Source organism: Onychomys torridus, chromosome 7 (genome assembly GCF_903995425.1).
Source record: "Onychomys torridus chromosome 7, mOncTor1.1, whole genome shotgun sequence".
NCBI classification, from domain to species: Eukaryota; Metazoa; Chordata; class Mammalia; order Rodentia; family Cricetidae; genus Onychomys; species Onychomys torridus.
The window spans coordinates 114,105,731-114,121,483 of record NC_050449.1 but is presented as its reverse complement, the minus strand read 5'-3'; the positions used below and the strand labels follow the sequence as shown (position 1 = coordinate 114,121,483).

At 49.1% G+C, this 15,753-nt stretch overlaps 1 protein-coding gene across 3 annotated transcripts in view; it reads right to left on the bottom strand.

The window, feature by feature from the left end:
* Vipr1 (vasoactive intestinal peptide receptor 1) overlaps positions 1-15,753 on the bottom strand; it is a 32,526-nt gene that overhangs the window by 15,671 nt on the left and 1,102 nt on the right. For 2 of the 3 annotated variants that reach the window (XM_036194284.1, XM_036194285.1), the window contains exon 2: positions 5,991-6,096. In XM_036194284.1, coding sequence (XP_036050177.1) covers positions 5,991-6,096 — 106 coding nt within the window. The remainder of the gene's footprint in view (positions 1-5,990; positions 6,097-15,753) is intronic. The other variant, XM_036194287.1, reaches the window with a different exon arrangement.

Sequence of the window (15,753 nt, the reverse complement as noted above, 5' to 3'; positions counted from 1 at the left end):
TCTTGTGTAGCCCAGGCTGGCCCTGAGGAAGACCTTGAACATTTGGTTCTCCTTTCCCTACCTCTTGAATATTGTTGGAATGACAGGTGTGTGCCACCATGCCCAGTTTATATAATGCTGGGGATCAAACCTGGGGCTTGTGCGTGTTGATAGACAAGCACCAGAGATGCCAGGCAGGTAGCTAGCTGGTTCTGCCCAATGGCAAACTGTCTCTCATTCTGGATGAGCTACTGGGCATGTGTATAGGTGTCAATCTTTTTGAATGACAAGAGCTGAGGCTTTGGCATCCAAATACTCAGAGCAGTGGCTTTAACTCTGGAGTGTTCTAGGAAAGCAGTCCCTGAGAAAAAGGAGCAAAACCTGTTTTCATTTTGTTCTGAACTTTAATGAGAGTTGGTCAAAGTGTGAGAAGTCATGTCACCCACTGGGGTGCTTGCTTGCCTGTGGTATCTGAGTCAGTGACAAGCACAGCTGTACACTCCAATCCACATTTATAGCTCTCTCGTTCCCAGAGCTTATATTTATAGGCACAACCTTCAGACTGTCTCCTTTATCTTTTACTGCCCTTACGCCTGCACAGCATTTGATTATAAATCACTCTCCTTTCTGGTTTTTTCTTTTATAGAGAGTCGTGTATGTTTCTAGAAGCACAATGAGTGGCCTTCATTTTTATGGTTTGTAAGAAAACAGACATTTAGATTTCAAAATCTTATATTACCAAATTACCAGCAGCAGTTTCAAGCAATTCAGCTCCACAGTTTGAGCCTGCCTTCTCGACACAAACAAGGCTATTAATTCACATTCAAAAACGCAAGATCCATCCCAAGAGGCTCTGTTAGAAACCATCATTGTTTAAAAACACAAGTATGCATCTTGTGAATTTTGTTTTATAACAGTAAAGGCAGCACTGGAGATGTTTCCGTATGATGCTGGTTCCAGGGAAGCATACTGACAGAACTTCTTTTTTGTCCCCCCTGAGACAGGCTTTCTCTGTCTCTGTGTAGCTTTGCACCTTTCCTGGAACTCACTTGGTAGTCCAGGCTGGCCTCGAACTCACAGAGATCCGCCTGGCTCTGCTTCCCAAGTGCTAGGATTAAAGGCATGCGCCACCACCGCCGGGCCTGACAGCACTTCTTCACAGAGCTTGCAAAGCATTACAGGCTGGCTGGTGAGGATGCTAAGGGGCGTTTCCAGGGGGGGTCTACAAAACTGGATGTCCCTGAGGTAAGACGACTCCTCTGGACCCCTCTTCTGAAGGAGGCTGCTTCTTGCTATGCTGCCAGCTCCACTGATTTGCTCAGGAAACCCAACCCCGGAATCAAAGTCAGTGCCAGCTGGGCCAAGCCCAGACCAGCCCAGGTCTGAAGGTTCACAAGTTCTCAAGAAGGGGGCCTGGGAAGAGGAGTTGGAGGGATGCACCCACTTGAGGAAGAGCCTCCAGACTCTCAGTGCTATGGTCATGTGGCAGCCAAAGAGGGGAGTGGGTTGTGCAGGGAGGGGGGGCAGGACCTGTGGTGCTGCAGCAGTGTGGCTGGCATCTGCAGCCATGGCTAAGGAAGTCACCCAGAGTGCATCTTCTCTTCCTGTGGTCCTGCCACTTTATCATGTCCCTCATCTATCCCAAGTCCCATGGTTTGCTTTGGCTTATGGTCTGTCTTTCTCTCCTAGGAGGATGTAGAGCAGCCCCTCAGGCTGGGAAAGTCTGCTCATGATTTATGACCTGTTTCAATGAACATTAGCCAGCTCTAGGTTTGGAATGTCCCAACATTGTTTCGGTCTCTAAATAAGCAGCTTATATAACCCGTCCATTTCACAGATGAGGAAATGGAGGCAAGGTGGCAGGATGAGGTGTGGCCAAGCCTCGGGCTTGCCTATTCACACATTCCTCTCCTGGTTTACAGGGCTTGGTAGCATTTCTCTGGGAAACTGGCCGCTGCTGGACTTTATGTACCCTTGCTGACAGTGCTGGGCACACCCTGTTTTGCAGGCCAGTTATTGTGTCTGGGTCTCTGCCAAACCTCGAACTTTCAGAGTTGCCAGTCAGAGCTGAAGAGTGGGGGCGGGGTGCTGGGTCTTGTGTTCAGCTTCACCGGAGGTGGGATGGAATTGAAGGGCACTGGGCTGCACCCTGTGGCGCCTCTGCATTGCACCTCAAAGAAGTGCAGCACCGCCAAGGCCATGCAGCAAGAAGACCCTGAGGCCTGTAGGTGTGTGGGTTGGGAAGCTCCTTACAGGGGCACCTCAGGGGTGGGTGGCTTGCTGGGGCAGCTGGGCTGGGAAGCATGGAAGAATGGCAGTCATGAAATGCTTGGTCTGTAGAAATGACAGTGTCTGGGAGATTGCCCCATGTGCCCAGACCCCAGTAGGAAAACCAAGAGGCTGACGTGATGGATAGAGAGGCAAGCAGGCACAGAGCCCCCAGAAAGTCAATTTTATATAATTTCCTATACATAATGACACACACTTACATGTACTTCCAAACATACTGACCCCAGACACACATGAAAACATACATGAATGGTCATGGGAAGGCCACCAAGTGAGCAGACGCAGAGAGACACAATGCACAAACTGACCCCACATGGAGGCACTCATACATGGACACTCAGAAGCGGGCAGAGTGATATACTGGAGGACCAAGACCAGCCTCAGATAGACATGAGCCAGGGGTGCCCACTGTGCCCATGTGAACATGTACAGAGCCTCAACAGCAGTCACGGCAGACTCAAAATCTGCACATCTATGCCTGCCTTCTTCAGGATCCCAGTCTCATTGCTGTATACAGGGCATTGTCACTCCACAGCACCCTGTGTCAGAAGTGACCTCATTGGGCTCATGAGAGTGGCCAGTCCCCTCTGGGGACAGGTCTGCAGAGGAGCTGTGGTGGAGCCTAGGGCCCAGAGTTGGGGCTTCTTGGGTTTGCCCCATGCTCTTGAGGCCTGCTGAGACCAGTCTGTAGCCTGGCAGTATAGGGTGGGGCATATAGACAGCAGGAAGGTCTAAGTCTAGTCACCCACTGACCCAGGCCTCAGCCTCAGGATCACAGGAGTCAGGGGGCCATTCTGCCATAAAGTGTGGCTTAGGCCAGGGCCATCTGTGAGACTACATATCCATACACACCCATGAGCACAGGAGGCCTTTGCACCAGGGTTAAGGAGGGACCCAAAAAGGTTACATAACAGCCTCAGAATGGTGTTGGTAGCCAGGAGCCAGCAAGCTGGACAGGTGCTCCCTGCTTCCATTATGTAACCATAAACACAGCCTGGAGAGATGACCCAGGATGGAGGCCCAGCTGCCTTCCGCTTCTGCCACGCCATGCTAGCTCTCTCCCAGCACAGTGAGTCATGAAATTCCCATTCTCTCAGCCCCTCTGCTTCCCTAGACCTTCCCACCTTTTCAAATTTGCTCAACCCTGGGCGACCAAGCCAAGTTGACAGAGCTCTCCTTTGTCCTAATGGCCTCTGCAGGGTCTGGCTGGTTGGTCTCATCTACTCTCTGGGAAAGTCGGGAGTCAAGGAAGTTATTTGGGAGTGCTCCCATGATGGGTGGGATAGGGAGGGGACGGAGAGGCAATGGACCCACTTGACTCACCGTGGAAGGTTCTACCATTGAGTACCCTAGATCTCCCACCTCAGGTAGTCCAGCAGCCATGGCTGGACCCTGGAAGGCAGAACTGTCCTTTCAGAGCCATCCATGGTTTACCATGTTGTTCCCAGATAAGAACTGGGAGCTCCCCTACAGCTGATAAACTCCTTCAGTGAGGTGGCAGGATACAAGATCAACTCAAAAATCAGGAGCTCTCCTATACACAAATGGTAAAAGGCTGAGAAAGAAGTCAGAGAAACATCACCCTTTACAATAGCCACAAATAATATAAGATACCTTGGGATAACACTAACTAAACAAGTGAAGGACCTTTTTGATAAGAACTTTAAGTCTCTAAAGGAAGAAACTGAAGAAGATATCAGAAATTGGAAGGATCCCCCATGCTCATGGATAGGTAGGATTAACATAGTAAAAATGGCAATCTTACCAAAAGCAATCTACAGATTCAATGCAATACCCATCAAAATCCCAACACAATTCTTCACAGACTTGGAAACAAAAATACTCAACTTCATATGGAAAAACAAAAGACCCAGGAGAGCTAAAAGAGTCCTGTATGATAAAGCAACCTCTGGAGGCATCACAATCCCTGACCTCAAGCTCTACTATAGAGCTTTAGTCATAAAAACAGCTTGGTACTGGTATAAAAACTGACATACGGACCAATGGAATCAGATTGAAGACGCTGACATTAATCCACACACATATGAACACCTGAATTTTGACAAAGAAGCCAAAACTATACAATAGAAAAATGAAAGTATCTTCAACAAATGGTGCTGGCATAACTGGATGTCAATACGTAAAAGATTACAAATAGATCCATATCTGTCACCATGCACAAAACTCAAATCCAAGTGGATCAAAGACCTCAACATAAATCCAGTTACACTGAACTTGACAGAAGAGAAAGGAAGTACTCTTGAATGCATAGGCACCAGAGATCACTTCCTAAACATAACACCAAAAGCACAGACACTGAGCACAACAATTAATAAATGGGACTCTCAAAACTGAGAAGCTTTTGCAGGGCAAAAGACACGGTCAATAAGACAAAAAGACAGCCTACAGAATGGGAAAAGATCTTCACCAACCCCACATCTGACAGAGGACTGATCTCCAAAGTATATAAAGAACTCAAGAAACTAGACATCAAAATACTGAACAATTCAATTTAAAAAATGGGCTAAAGAGCTAAACAGAGAATTCTCAAAAGAAGAATCACAAATGGCTGAAAGACATTTAAAGAAATGCTCAACATCCTTAGTCATCAGAGAAATGCAAATCAAAAGGATTTTGATATACCACCTTACACCTGTCAGAATGGCTATGATCAAAAACACTAATGACAGTCAATGTTGGGGAGGATGTGGAGCAAAGGGAACACTCCTTCACTGTTGGTGGGAATGAAAACTTGTACAACCACTGTGGAAATCATTATGGCAGTTTCTCAGAAAATTGGGAATTGAACTACCTCAAGACCCAGCCGTACCACTCTTGGGCATATACCCAAGGAATACTCAATCATACCACAAAGATACATGCTCAGCTATGTTCATAACAGCACTATTTGTAATAGCCAGAACCTGGAAACAACCTAGATGCCCATCAACTGAAGAATGGATTAAGAAAATGTGGTACATATACACAATGGAGTGTACTACACAGCAGAGAAAAACAATGACAGCATGAAATTTGCAGGGAAATGGATGGAACTAGAAAAAAAAATCATCCTGAGTGAGGTAACCCAAACCTAGAAGGACAAACATGGTATGAACTCACTCATAAGTGGATTCTAGATATAAAGCAAAGAACAATCAGACTGCAACCTACAGAACCATGGAGACTATATATATATATAGCAGGGGGGACCCTAGGATGACTGTGGCTTATAATAAGTTTTGGTTTTACTCAATTACTGAGCAAGCCTCAATGAAACATTTCACTATTAAGATAAGAATTTAGCTGGGTGGTGGGTGGCGCATGCCTTTAATCCCAGCACTGGGAGGCAGAGCCAGGTGGATCTCTGAGTTTGAGGCCAGCCTGGTCTACCAAGTGAGTTCCAGGAAAGGCGCAAAGCTACACAGAGAAACCCTGTCTTGAACAAACAAACAACAACAAAAAGATAAGAATTTATACTGTATCAAGCTGATAATAGAAAAACAAACAAACAAACAAAAGAACTGGGAGCTCCCCAGATTTGGGTGGGGTCAGGAAAGCATGGAGGCCTTATGGCCCTTCTGCTGTGTGTCTTCTCAGACCCAGAGCTCTGTGGTGTGATCCTTACTCTCGATCCCCATCTGACTGACGGTTATGGAAGGGGAATGCTTTGGACAGGCTGGTGACACAGGGGAACTTGGGGCTCCTGTTTCCATTAGACTCACCCATGGTTTCATTCTCCAGCTGTGCCTCTTCCAGGCATTGCTGGCGCTGGATCTCAATCATCTGCAGGTACTCACACTCCTGCTGTGGGCTGGCTGCCCAGCTGCCCTGAGGACAAAGCAGACGGAGATGTCAGCCTCATCCACAGACTTGAGGAGCAGGGGGCTGAGCAGGGCTGAACCAGCTCTCATCCTGAGGATGTGAGTTCCACACTGGATGTCCATTGCAGCCAAGGTCTTCACCATAGCCTCAGACTGAACCCCCAACCCAATCTCAGCCTATAACCCATCTTAGCCCAAGACTGAACTCATCCTAGGACCAGATGAGCCCTTATCCCAGCTCCACTTTGTACCCTACAATAGCCCCAGACTGTACTCCTGCCTCAGCTCTAGACAATCTTCTCACTGACACCCAGATTCTGCCTTGAGGATCCTCTCAGGCCTCTTGGCTCCCGAGCAATGCTGCTGCTGTAAGGATTCTGACTCTGGAGGAAGTATAACCCCAGGTGGAGGTCAAAGGTCCTTTCCCCAGAATCTTGAGCTGATCACTAAGCTCTGCCACTATGTCCCTGCCTCAGTCTCCCCTGCATGGGTGGTGTCATTCTAGTGAGTTCCCTGTTATAGGATGTTGGACACCAGCCTGGACCTCCTGGGGCCAAGCCTGGGCAGAACAAAGGAGTCTGGCTGCAGCATCTCCTTCATATACGTAGCCTCTGTTCATTCTTGCTCATGAAGATGGGACAGGATACTGACCCTTCTTACCCAGTCCTCACCATCTCCTTCACCACAGAAAAAGGTAGAACAGATTCCACGAGGACTAGGGAGGCTTAAGCAAGTAAGTGAGGCCCCACAAGAAGTCTCCAGAGCCCACCAGCCTCCCGAGCCTCTAGGAAGTCAGAGCGGATGAAGAAGCCCTTGCTTCTCTCCTGCCCTCCAGCATGCCTGGGCCCAGGAGCAGGGTTGGACCGGCAGGCAGCATGGCAACACACGGCACTGTGGTAGACATGAGTCTGAGGGTAGCTGCCTGGGGTCAAGGGGAAAGTGTCAGGTGTTGAGGGTTTGTGGGTGTGCAGAAGGTGAAGGCCTCTGTGAGTGAGCAATCGTACTAGCGCAGCTTCTGTGCCTCTGACTTTAGGAAGTGGCCACCGTTTGGGCAGTCTCTGTTTCCTCATCTCTGCCTAGGTTGGAGAGTATCACAGTCTCCACCAGGGTGGGCCCTAGGCAAAGCTTTGGGGGAAAGACCTCACAGTTAGAGATTCCGAGTCTCCCTTTCATTGCTTACCCTGGACTCAGTCTCTGCATGGAAAATGAACATCAGTCCCAACCCCCAACCCCGACTCAGCCTTGCTGAGGGAAGCTTGTGGAAACAATGTAGACATGGGAGCTTCTCTTTATTTCCTCTCTCCAAGGGGACCTCCTGGCTTGCAGCAGCAAGTATGTAGAAGTCGACCAGTGGTCATAGTGGGTCAACACCAGTGACTGCTCTGCACCCAGACAGCAGGGTGCTCTCCACTACCATCAAGAGAGGGGGTCTAAAATGAGCCAACCTAGTGGGAACTCACCAACTCAGACCAACAGCTGTGGAGCCTACATGGGACTGGACTAGGCCTTCTGCATACAGGAGACAGTTGTGTAGCATGGTCTTTTTAAGGGACCCCTGGCAGTGGGATCAGCATCTATCCCTAGTGCATGAGCTGGCTTTTGGGAGTCCATTACCTATGGTGGGATGCCTTGCACAGCCTTGATGCAGGGTGGAGGGGCTTGGACCTGCCTCAACTAATGTACCAGGTTTTGCTGACTCCCCATGGGAAGCCTTAGCTTTTCAGAGGAGGGGATGGAGGATGGGTTGGAGAGGGAAGGCTGGCCAGGGAGAGGAGGAGGGATGAGGGGGAAATCTGTGGTTGGTATGTAAAATTAATAAACATTTTCTTAATTAAAAAAAAAGAGGTCTAAGCTGAAGCGTGGCCACAATGTCCCTTCTACACCAATAGGTCTTTCATTCCCGTGAAATTTCATTTCCCAGGTCACCAGTGGTCCAACTAGCACTGTGTCTGTCCTAGCCCAGGTCCATAGGAAGACCTCCTCCCTCACCTCTTCCTGCCACCCAGACCTCACATGTCTAGGACTGGAAGTCGCGTACTGAACAAAGGCTGCTAAGCTCTTTTCAACGTGGCAAATGGAATTAGCCCGGGACTGTCATGGAACATCACAGAGTCATTTAAAGAAAAGGCAGCTTGAAGGAGACCCGGCACCTGTGTGTCCTCTTAGGGAGCATACGCTTCACCTCTTTCAGCGAGAATGCTTGTAGTGATATGGCTTAGGGGATCCATGACTGGCTTATCCTCAGGTGTGGAGAGTAGTGGGGTAGTCATGGGTCTCCTGGAGGTGACCTCTGAAAGAGGAAGTTGGACTGGCCAGCCAACTGTTCTACCTTGCTCATCTGGGAACACGCACCTCCTCACTAGGTACCTTCCCAGACCCAGCCTATCAACAGCTAGATACCTTCGGATTTGGGGCTTCATCCCCAACTCTCGGGGTTCCCCTCACATTTTCACCTTCTGTCACATTGTGCTGTGATATGAAGACAGGATGGCCATGTGGATACCTGCTGTTTCTGTGTACAAGCCTACCCACAAGCTTTCCTCTCCTCTGGTGCCAGGTTCTCATTAGAGACACGCCCCCCATCACTCTCCCGGTGAACCCTCTTACAGGGGATTGGTGTGACCAAGACTTAAGGCAGTCAGCATTCCCAGACTCAGCGCCTGGCACCTGGCCCAAGCCATGCTCCTCTGAGCCAGAAGGCTCTCACTCCTGGGACTTTGGATTAAACTAGGAGGCAAGTGGGTTTAATTCTCCCCACTGGATTGGGAAAACCTCAAAGGGCCAGAGGCTGGGCTACTGTGGTAATCTTGTTGACAAACAGAACATGAAGATGAAGGCCACTGAGGGGCGGCAGGATGGAGACAGAGACAACCCAGAGCTGCTTGCCAGTGAAGGCAGGCAATGTCTGAAACCAGATCTTCCCACAATATGAGCCAATAGCCTTGTTTATAGTTTAAGCTAGTTAATTTTTTTTAAATCTCAGGAACCCAATGTGTCCATTTTTATGGTCTGAGGACAGAATAATGGCTGTTCCTCACTTTTGGAGTCTTCTTAAGACAGAGTAATGACTACACAGATTGCCAGGTGGTATTCCATATTTGTGTGTGTGTGTGTGCATGTGTGCACATGTGCACGGGCATAAGTGTGTAAATGTGCACACAGAGGCCAAAGATAACCTAAGGTGCTGTTTCTCAGGCACCCTCCACCTTATTTTTTGAAACATGCACTCCCATTGGCCTGGAATGTGCCAAACTGACTGGGCTGGCTGGCTTGCAAGCCCCAGGAATCCACCTGTCTTGGACTCCACAGCACTGAGATTTCAGGTTTCTGCTACCCACCCAGTTTTGTGTTCCTTCATTCCTTTCTTCATTCCTTCCTTCCCTCTGTTTCTTCCTTTATTCTTTATTTTTAGCACGGGTTCAAGGATCTAACTCAAGTATTTGTGCTTGCAAGGCAAATGGGTTACCAACAACCATCTCCCCATTTTGAGTCACTACGGGACACCTAGTTCCTAGCCACTTCTGCCTGATACTCTTTAATAAAATTTGGCTGACACCATGCAACTGTCCCTCCAGAAGTACTGCCTCAGAGCATGGTTTTGAGTCAGAGAGAGGAGAGGGGCATGGATCCAGGAGTCCCCAGGGTAATTTGGAATCCTGGATAGCTGTGAACCATGAAGAGGAATGGTATCCAGTAGTTAAACTGTCTTTGCCAAATTTAGTTGATTAAAACACCCCTGTCCGGAAGAATGCAGAAGAAATAGTGACCCAAAGAGGGACCTGAGGTCATCCAGTAAGTCACATCCTCAGACAGGACCCAAGTCTTTGACCCTAGTCTGTGTAGCATCAATCCTTTGCTGGACATTTGCCTTTGGCCATCTGGTCAACCATGGCCCTTGGGAGGACAGAGCGAGGGCAGCTCCCTGTGGCCCTTATCGCAGAGGAATTCAGGCAGACCTTGGACTTCCTCTCCCATTTGTTTCCTTTTTCTAAACATCCTCATTATCCTTCTGGACTTCAGATATACAGTGGACATTGAAAAATTCCCTGGGCAAATACAGCCAAGTTTGCTGATCACTGGACAAGCTCCAGGGTGGGATCCTGGTGGACAGTGGGGATCGGGGTAGATCACAGAGTTTATATAGAATGAGGAAAGATTTAGACAATCCTGGGTGGACTTAGTATCCCAGGGTACACACAGACTGGGAGACATGAACTCCTTACCACGTTCAAGGTTGCAGGAAGCCTTGAGTAGCTACTGTGAGGAGTTCTTGTGAGGAGTCATAGAAAGGAGGCAGGGATAGACTTGGGAAAGGCCTTGAATGCCAGTTTTGAAGTATGAGTTTTGACTCCTAGACTATGGGGGACCCTCAAAGATGTGGTCCAAAAGGATGAGGGTAGGGTACACACACTTTGCAAAGACCTGTCACATTATGGGTGGTTGGATACAGGGGAACAGGTGACTTCTGAGGGGAGTATGAGGTGGACTGAGTCAGGAAAAGTGTGCTGTCTGCAGAATTGTAAGCACTAGGAATTAATATGAATGACTTGTGCTGTTGTGTCCTGTTACAGAATTTGGGACCATCAGATGAGGTAGGGAATCGGCAGTAGATGGTAGAACACTGAGTGGTCCTATTTGATATCTTCCCTATTGCATTGGCCCCATACAGAAAGCATCACACATACTGAGATTTGTTTAAGTCCCCCCATCCTTGAACCCAGATCACATGATGATAGGCATACATGGAAACTGTGAGCCGTGAGAGAAAAAGCTCTTTAGAGGACTAAAGATTTCATCTTATTGGGGAGGGCATGAAAACCCCCAACAGGAAGGTGTAGTAAGTTGACCTGTGTGGTTGCCACACCAACACACACACACACACACACACACACACACACACACACACACACTGGTTTGCTGAGCTGCCACTTCAGAGCTGTAGAGGCAGTGGTGAGGAGGTGGCAGAGCCTTGTGAAGACCACAGGATCAGACTATCGGTCACCCGAGTAGTGACCGGGTGGGTGACCGGGTGATTTACTCAAGCATGTCTGCATAACAACCAAATACAACAATGGCATTCAGTTCACACTTCTCCTGCCTCAGTCTGCCTCATACTCCCCCAAAAGACTCTTGTTCCCAACGGCACAAGCATATCATATCGAGCTTCACATGACAAGGACACTGGCCTCACAGGAGGGGACTTCTGAGAGTGGGCAGCAGTTATTATCAAAGTCCTAGCCCCGTCCCCACACCAGGCTGGACCTGCCCCTGCCATCATGCCTGTCAGATACCTGGGCAGTCTGAACCTCTGTGGAGAGGTCTCAAGCTGTCTGTTTCCCTCCATCTCTAGCACATCTGATTTCTTTTCCCTTCATATTTTTATGCCTCTTTCTCAAGAACATGAACCTTCCCTCTCGGTTAATCCACATTTTACAAATCATGGCTCCTCTTGATGGGAGGGGGACTGCGGGAGTGAGGAAAACGAGGAGAAATCAGGGTGCAGAGTTGCATTTGGGGGTTAAAAAACTTTCCTGGGGTTGTAGAGATGCCCTCATCTGTAAATTATTTGCTGGGCAAGCATGAGGACCTGAGTTTGGATCCTCAACACCCATGGAAAAGCCATGTACAGTGGTGTACATCTGGCTAGCCAGTTAGGCATTTACCCAAGAAAACAAAATATATGTCCCCACACAAACTTTTCTGTGAATGTATACGGGCCACTTATTTACAAGTGTCCCAAACTGGAAACCATACTCCTGGCAATCCTCCTGCCTCAACCTCCTGAGTGCTGAGCTTGCAAGTGTGTATCATCATGCCCAGCTCATTTTAAACACACACACACACACACACACACACACACACACACACACACACAGAGAGAGAGAGAAAGAGAGAGAGAGAGAGAGAGAGAGAGAGAGAGAGAGAGAGAGAGAGAGAACTTTCGAGAGCTCTCATAGTTGCTGGAATCTCAGCAGAGACATCCAGTCTGCTCCATCCCAAGCACTTGTTAGGAAGTTTCCTCTGGGGCAAGAAGCCTTTCACAGGGTACATACTCAATGTAAACCCCCTGTTGTCCTGGACAGCCCCAGGGAAAAGGACCCAGGATCTGTGGGTGCTGCTAGAATAACACCAACCACCCGAGGAGCCCGAGGCTGTAGGTCTTCAATTCACAGATGCCAGCTCTTCCCCTCCTCCAATGCCCTGTTATGCAGGAAGAACTTGTTTTGAAGGTGGCTAGGAGGAGGTGCTTCTTGAGAGATGTGGATCTTAGTACCTTGAACCAAATAAGACAGAATGCATAGACACCTCACTCTCACCCCAAATGCCTGCCAGCTGGCTGTCTAACCTCATCAGTCAGAGAGAAGAGCCACTGCAATAAGATAACCCTCTGAGAATGTCACTGTTCACCTTGTGGTGCTTAAGTGTGGTTGGAGAATATTTGGATATGAGGGAGACTAGCATGCATATCGTGTTAGGTGTGACCAGAATACCATAGTTATACAGGAAAATGGTCTTTGATTTTAGAGATGCATTTGGACCAGGGTTAAAAGTCAATATTTCCCTAATTGAGTTTAAATGTACTTTAGCCAAAATAAACAAGTGATGTAAAAATTAAACATTGAAGTTACCCAATGTCAAACCTAGGGAATCTGTATGTTCATAATACTATCCTTTTACAAAGATTTTTAAATTGTGTGTGTGTGTGTGTGTGTGTGTGTGTGTGTGTGTGTGTGTCTGTATCTTAGCATATGTATCTTCATCACATACTTGCAGGTGCCCAAGGATGCCACAAGAGGGTACTGGATGGACTGGATGCCATGGAGCTGGAGTTAGGTGTGGTTGTTGAGTGTACCAATCTGGGTCCTCTGCAAAGCAGTGTGTTGCTCTCAGCCACTGAACCATTCCTCCAGTCCCTATTATGATATTCTTATTTACTTACTTATTGGAGACAAGTTCTCACTGAGGAGCCCAGGCTGGTCTTGAACTCAGCCCTCCTGCCTTAGTCTCTTGAGGGCTGGAATTACAGGCATGAGCCACTACTCAAAGCTTTAACATAATATTCTATTTCTTTATGTTTGAAACATTTTACAGTAAAAGAAAAAAAAACTATTCATGTAATGAAGAGATTAAGCTCTTTTCTTCAGAGGCACTGCTGAGAAGAAGGAGAGAATCTCTATATACTGTGGCTCTCCTGCGTACAATGTTGGGAATCCAAACGGGAGGAAAGGCCAAGGCTCACTTTTGTCCCCAGCCTCCAGCCCTTACCTGTGCACCAAGCAGCCACAGTGACGGGGCTGGTAATGCAGGAGGGTGGCGGGTAGGGCCCTGTGCCAGTACAGTGACACAAGCCGGACTGCCATCGAGGCTTCCCTCACTGTGAGATGTCCTGCCAACTACTGCCCAGCCTCCTCTAAGGAGACCTTGTCACTTCCTGAAGACACTTCATGAGAATACTCCACCCACTCCATGGATCTTGCCTGCCCTGGCTGGACAAAGGTCCAAGCTTGGGGACCAAGGAGCAGGGATGACCTGTCACCTGGGCCACACAACATCTTCATTACCTTTTCTTCCTTCAGAGTTCACACAGGTCCTGTCTGGACACCTATCTCTGTCTCACTTGGACCTGGGGTTCAGAGAATATCAGGCCCCAGCTAGAAAGTGGGGCTAGCTCCAGCCCTGCCTAGCCTTCTCAATTCTCCTTCACACTGGGCCAAGGGTTCCTTTGTCCCTTCAGAGATGAGGAAAGCAGGTCCTTCTATGGAGATTAAAGATGTTTCCCAAGCCAACTAGACATGGCTGTAGGGGTAGGGCAGGGTCTCAGGCTCTTGTCCTAAGCTGTGACCCCCATGCAAGCTACAGAAGCCTCAGAAGAGGCTAGGTCTCCAGACTCTAGGGTGGGGAGGCACAAACCTCTAGAGAGTTCTGTCTTTCAGCATGGCCCTGGGAGTCCTGAGCAAGCATAACTGAGGTTGTCTCTCTATTCTAGAAGGTAGCCTGGCCCAGTAGCCACCATATTTCTTAAAGTTCACAGTATGGTCTGCTGAGGCCAGAGGCCTGGGCAGTAGTAGTGGGAAGACCCTAGAAAGGTTGATCGTAGTTGCCAGGAAGGACTCCTCTGGCGAGGCGTGACCTTCAGGAGCAGGTGGCTTCCACCTGTCTGTGGAACACTCAGAGAAGCCAGCCTTGCCTTTCATCCAAGCCATGCAGGTTCTAATGGGAACTGGGCACTGGGTTCTCTCTCCCTCTGAGGCCAGGCTAGCAAAGGCTGTTTTCATAATTTGCAGTTGAAGTTGGCCAAATTCAAGGGCATCGCTCTGCTTCTTCCAGGGAGGTTTCCCTGTTTGTCTGTTGCAACAACCCTGTCCCTCAGTCCTAAGAGGCTGTTCCCCACATCCATTTAACGTCGCTAGTTGTGCCGTGCTTCTACAGTGGAGACTCTTGCAAAGTAAGGCCTCAGACTGTCTCCAGTCTGAGTGTTCCCACTAGCCTGGCACTGGGCATCTGTTTGCTGCCCAGGGGGAAGGAGCTATGGAAGGCCTTGGGACATATTTCATTTCCTCCTCTGGGACATTGGAGGTTTTCTTTCCTTTCTTTTTTTTTTTTTTTTTTGGCTTCCCCGTTCAAAGATTTCCCCTTCCCAGGCCAAGGCAGGGCCCCATAAACAGAGTGATAAGGCTCTGTGCCTTCAATGTGAACTCTGCAGCTGCCATTTTATGGCTCTGATAATGTGTCGTCCCCCCCCCCCCCCAAGTCCGGCTGGAGCAGGAACACTGGGTGCCCATTCTAGGAGAGAGCAAGTAAGGACAGCAGGAACTGGGGCCCTCCTCCATGCCAGGCTAAGTCCCTTCCCCTCGTTTTGTGGGCCAGGCCCTGAACTGGGCCAAGAGGACAGTGAGTCTGGCTCCACAGGAGGAGCAGAACAGCTCAGGCAGGGAGGCTGGTGGAGATGTAGGATGGGTCAGAGTGGGAGATCAGAAGCAATCAGGAGGAGCCAGCGTTGGGAAGATGGGAAGGAAGGCTTTGGAGGGGCCAGGCTCAAGCTATGCCCAGATGGAGGGGACCTGGAGACCTCCAGTGGTCCAAAGAGTCCTGGCTTATCCAAATAAATCAGAGTTCCTGGGACCCAGAGTTGGGAGCACTGGAGAGTTGCTGGTGTGTGGCCGGAAGACTGTGAGTCTGGTGGAGCCTGGAGTGTGAGGAGGTGGGACTGTGAAGCAGAGGGAGGGGCAACACCTGTCAATCCTCAGAGGGCTGCTCCTTCACTAGGGGATGTTTCCCAGGTTAGTGCGTGCAGACACTAGCTAGGTGGGAAGAGATTCATGTTCTGATGGAGGCGATGGTAAGGGAGGTAACCATGGAACAGAACCCCCAAGGTGACGAAGATTCCCCACCCTCCTCCAGGCAGCCTGCTGTCTTCAGACCAGAATCCACTTGGGAAAAGACTATCTTGAAGCAACAGCCCCACAGGCAGGAAGCAAAGGGAGGAAGAAGATCACCTCTATCCAAGTATAGCTGACAAGGACAGGTGTGGCTCCTGCGGCCTCATTTTGCCCTTCTGTAAAATGGGCAGACTGAGTCTTGAGGTCTTCCTTACTCTCAGAGGAGGTGACCCAGCATCTGCCCCACGGTCCTGGTGAGCCATTCACAGCCACAGGATCACACC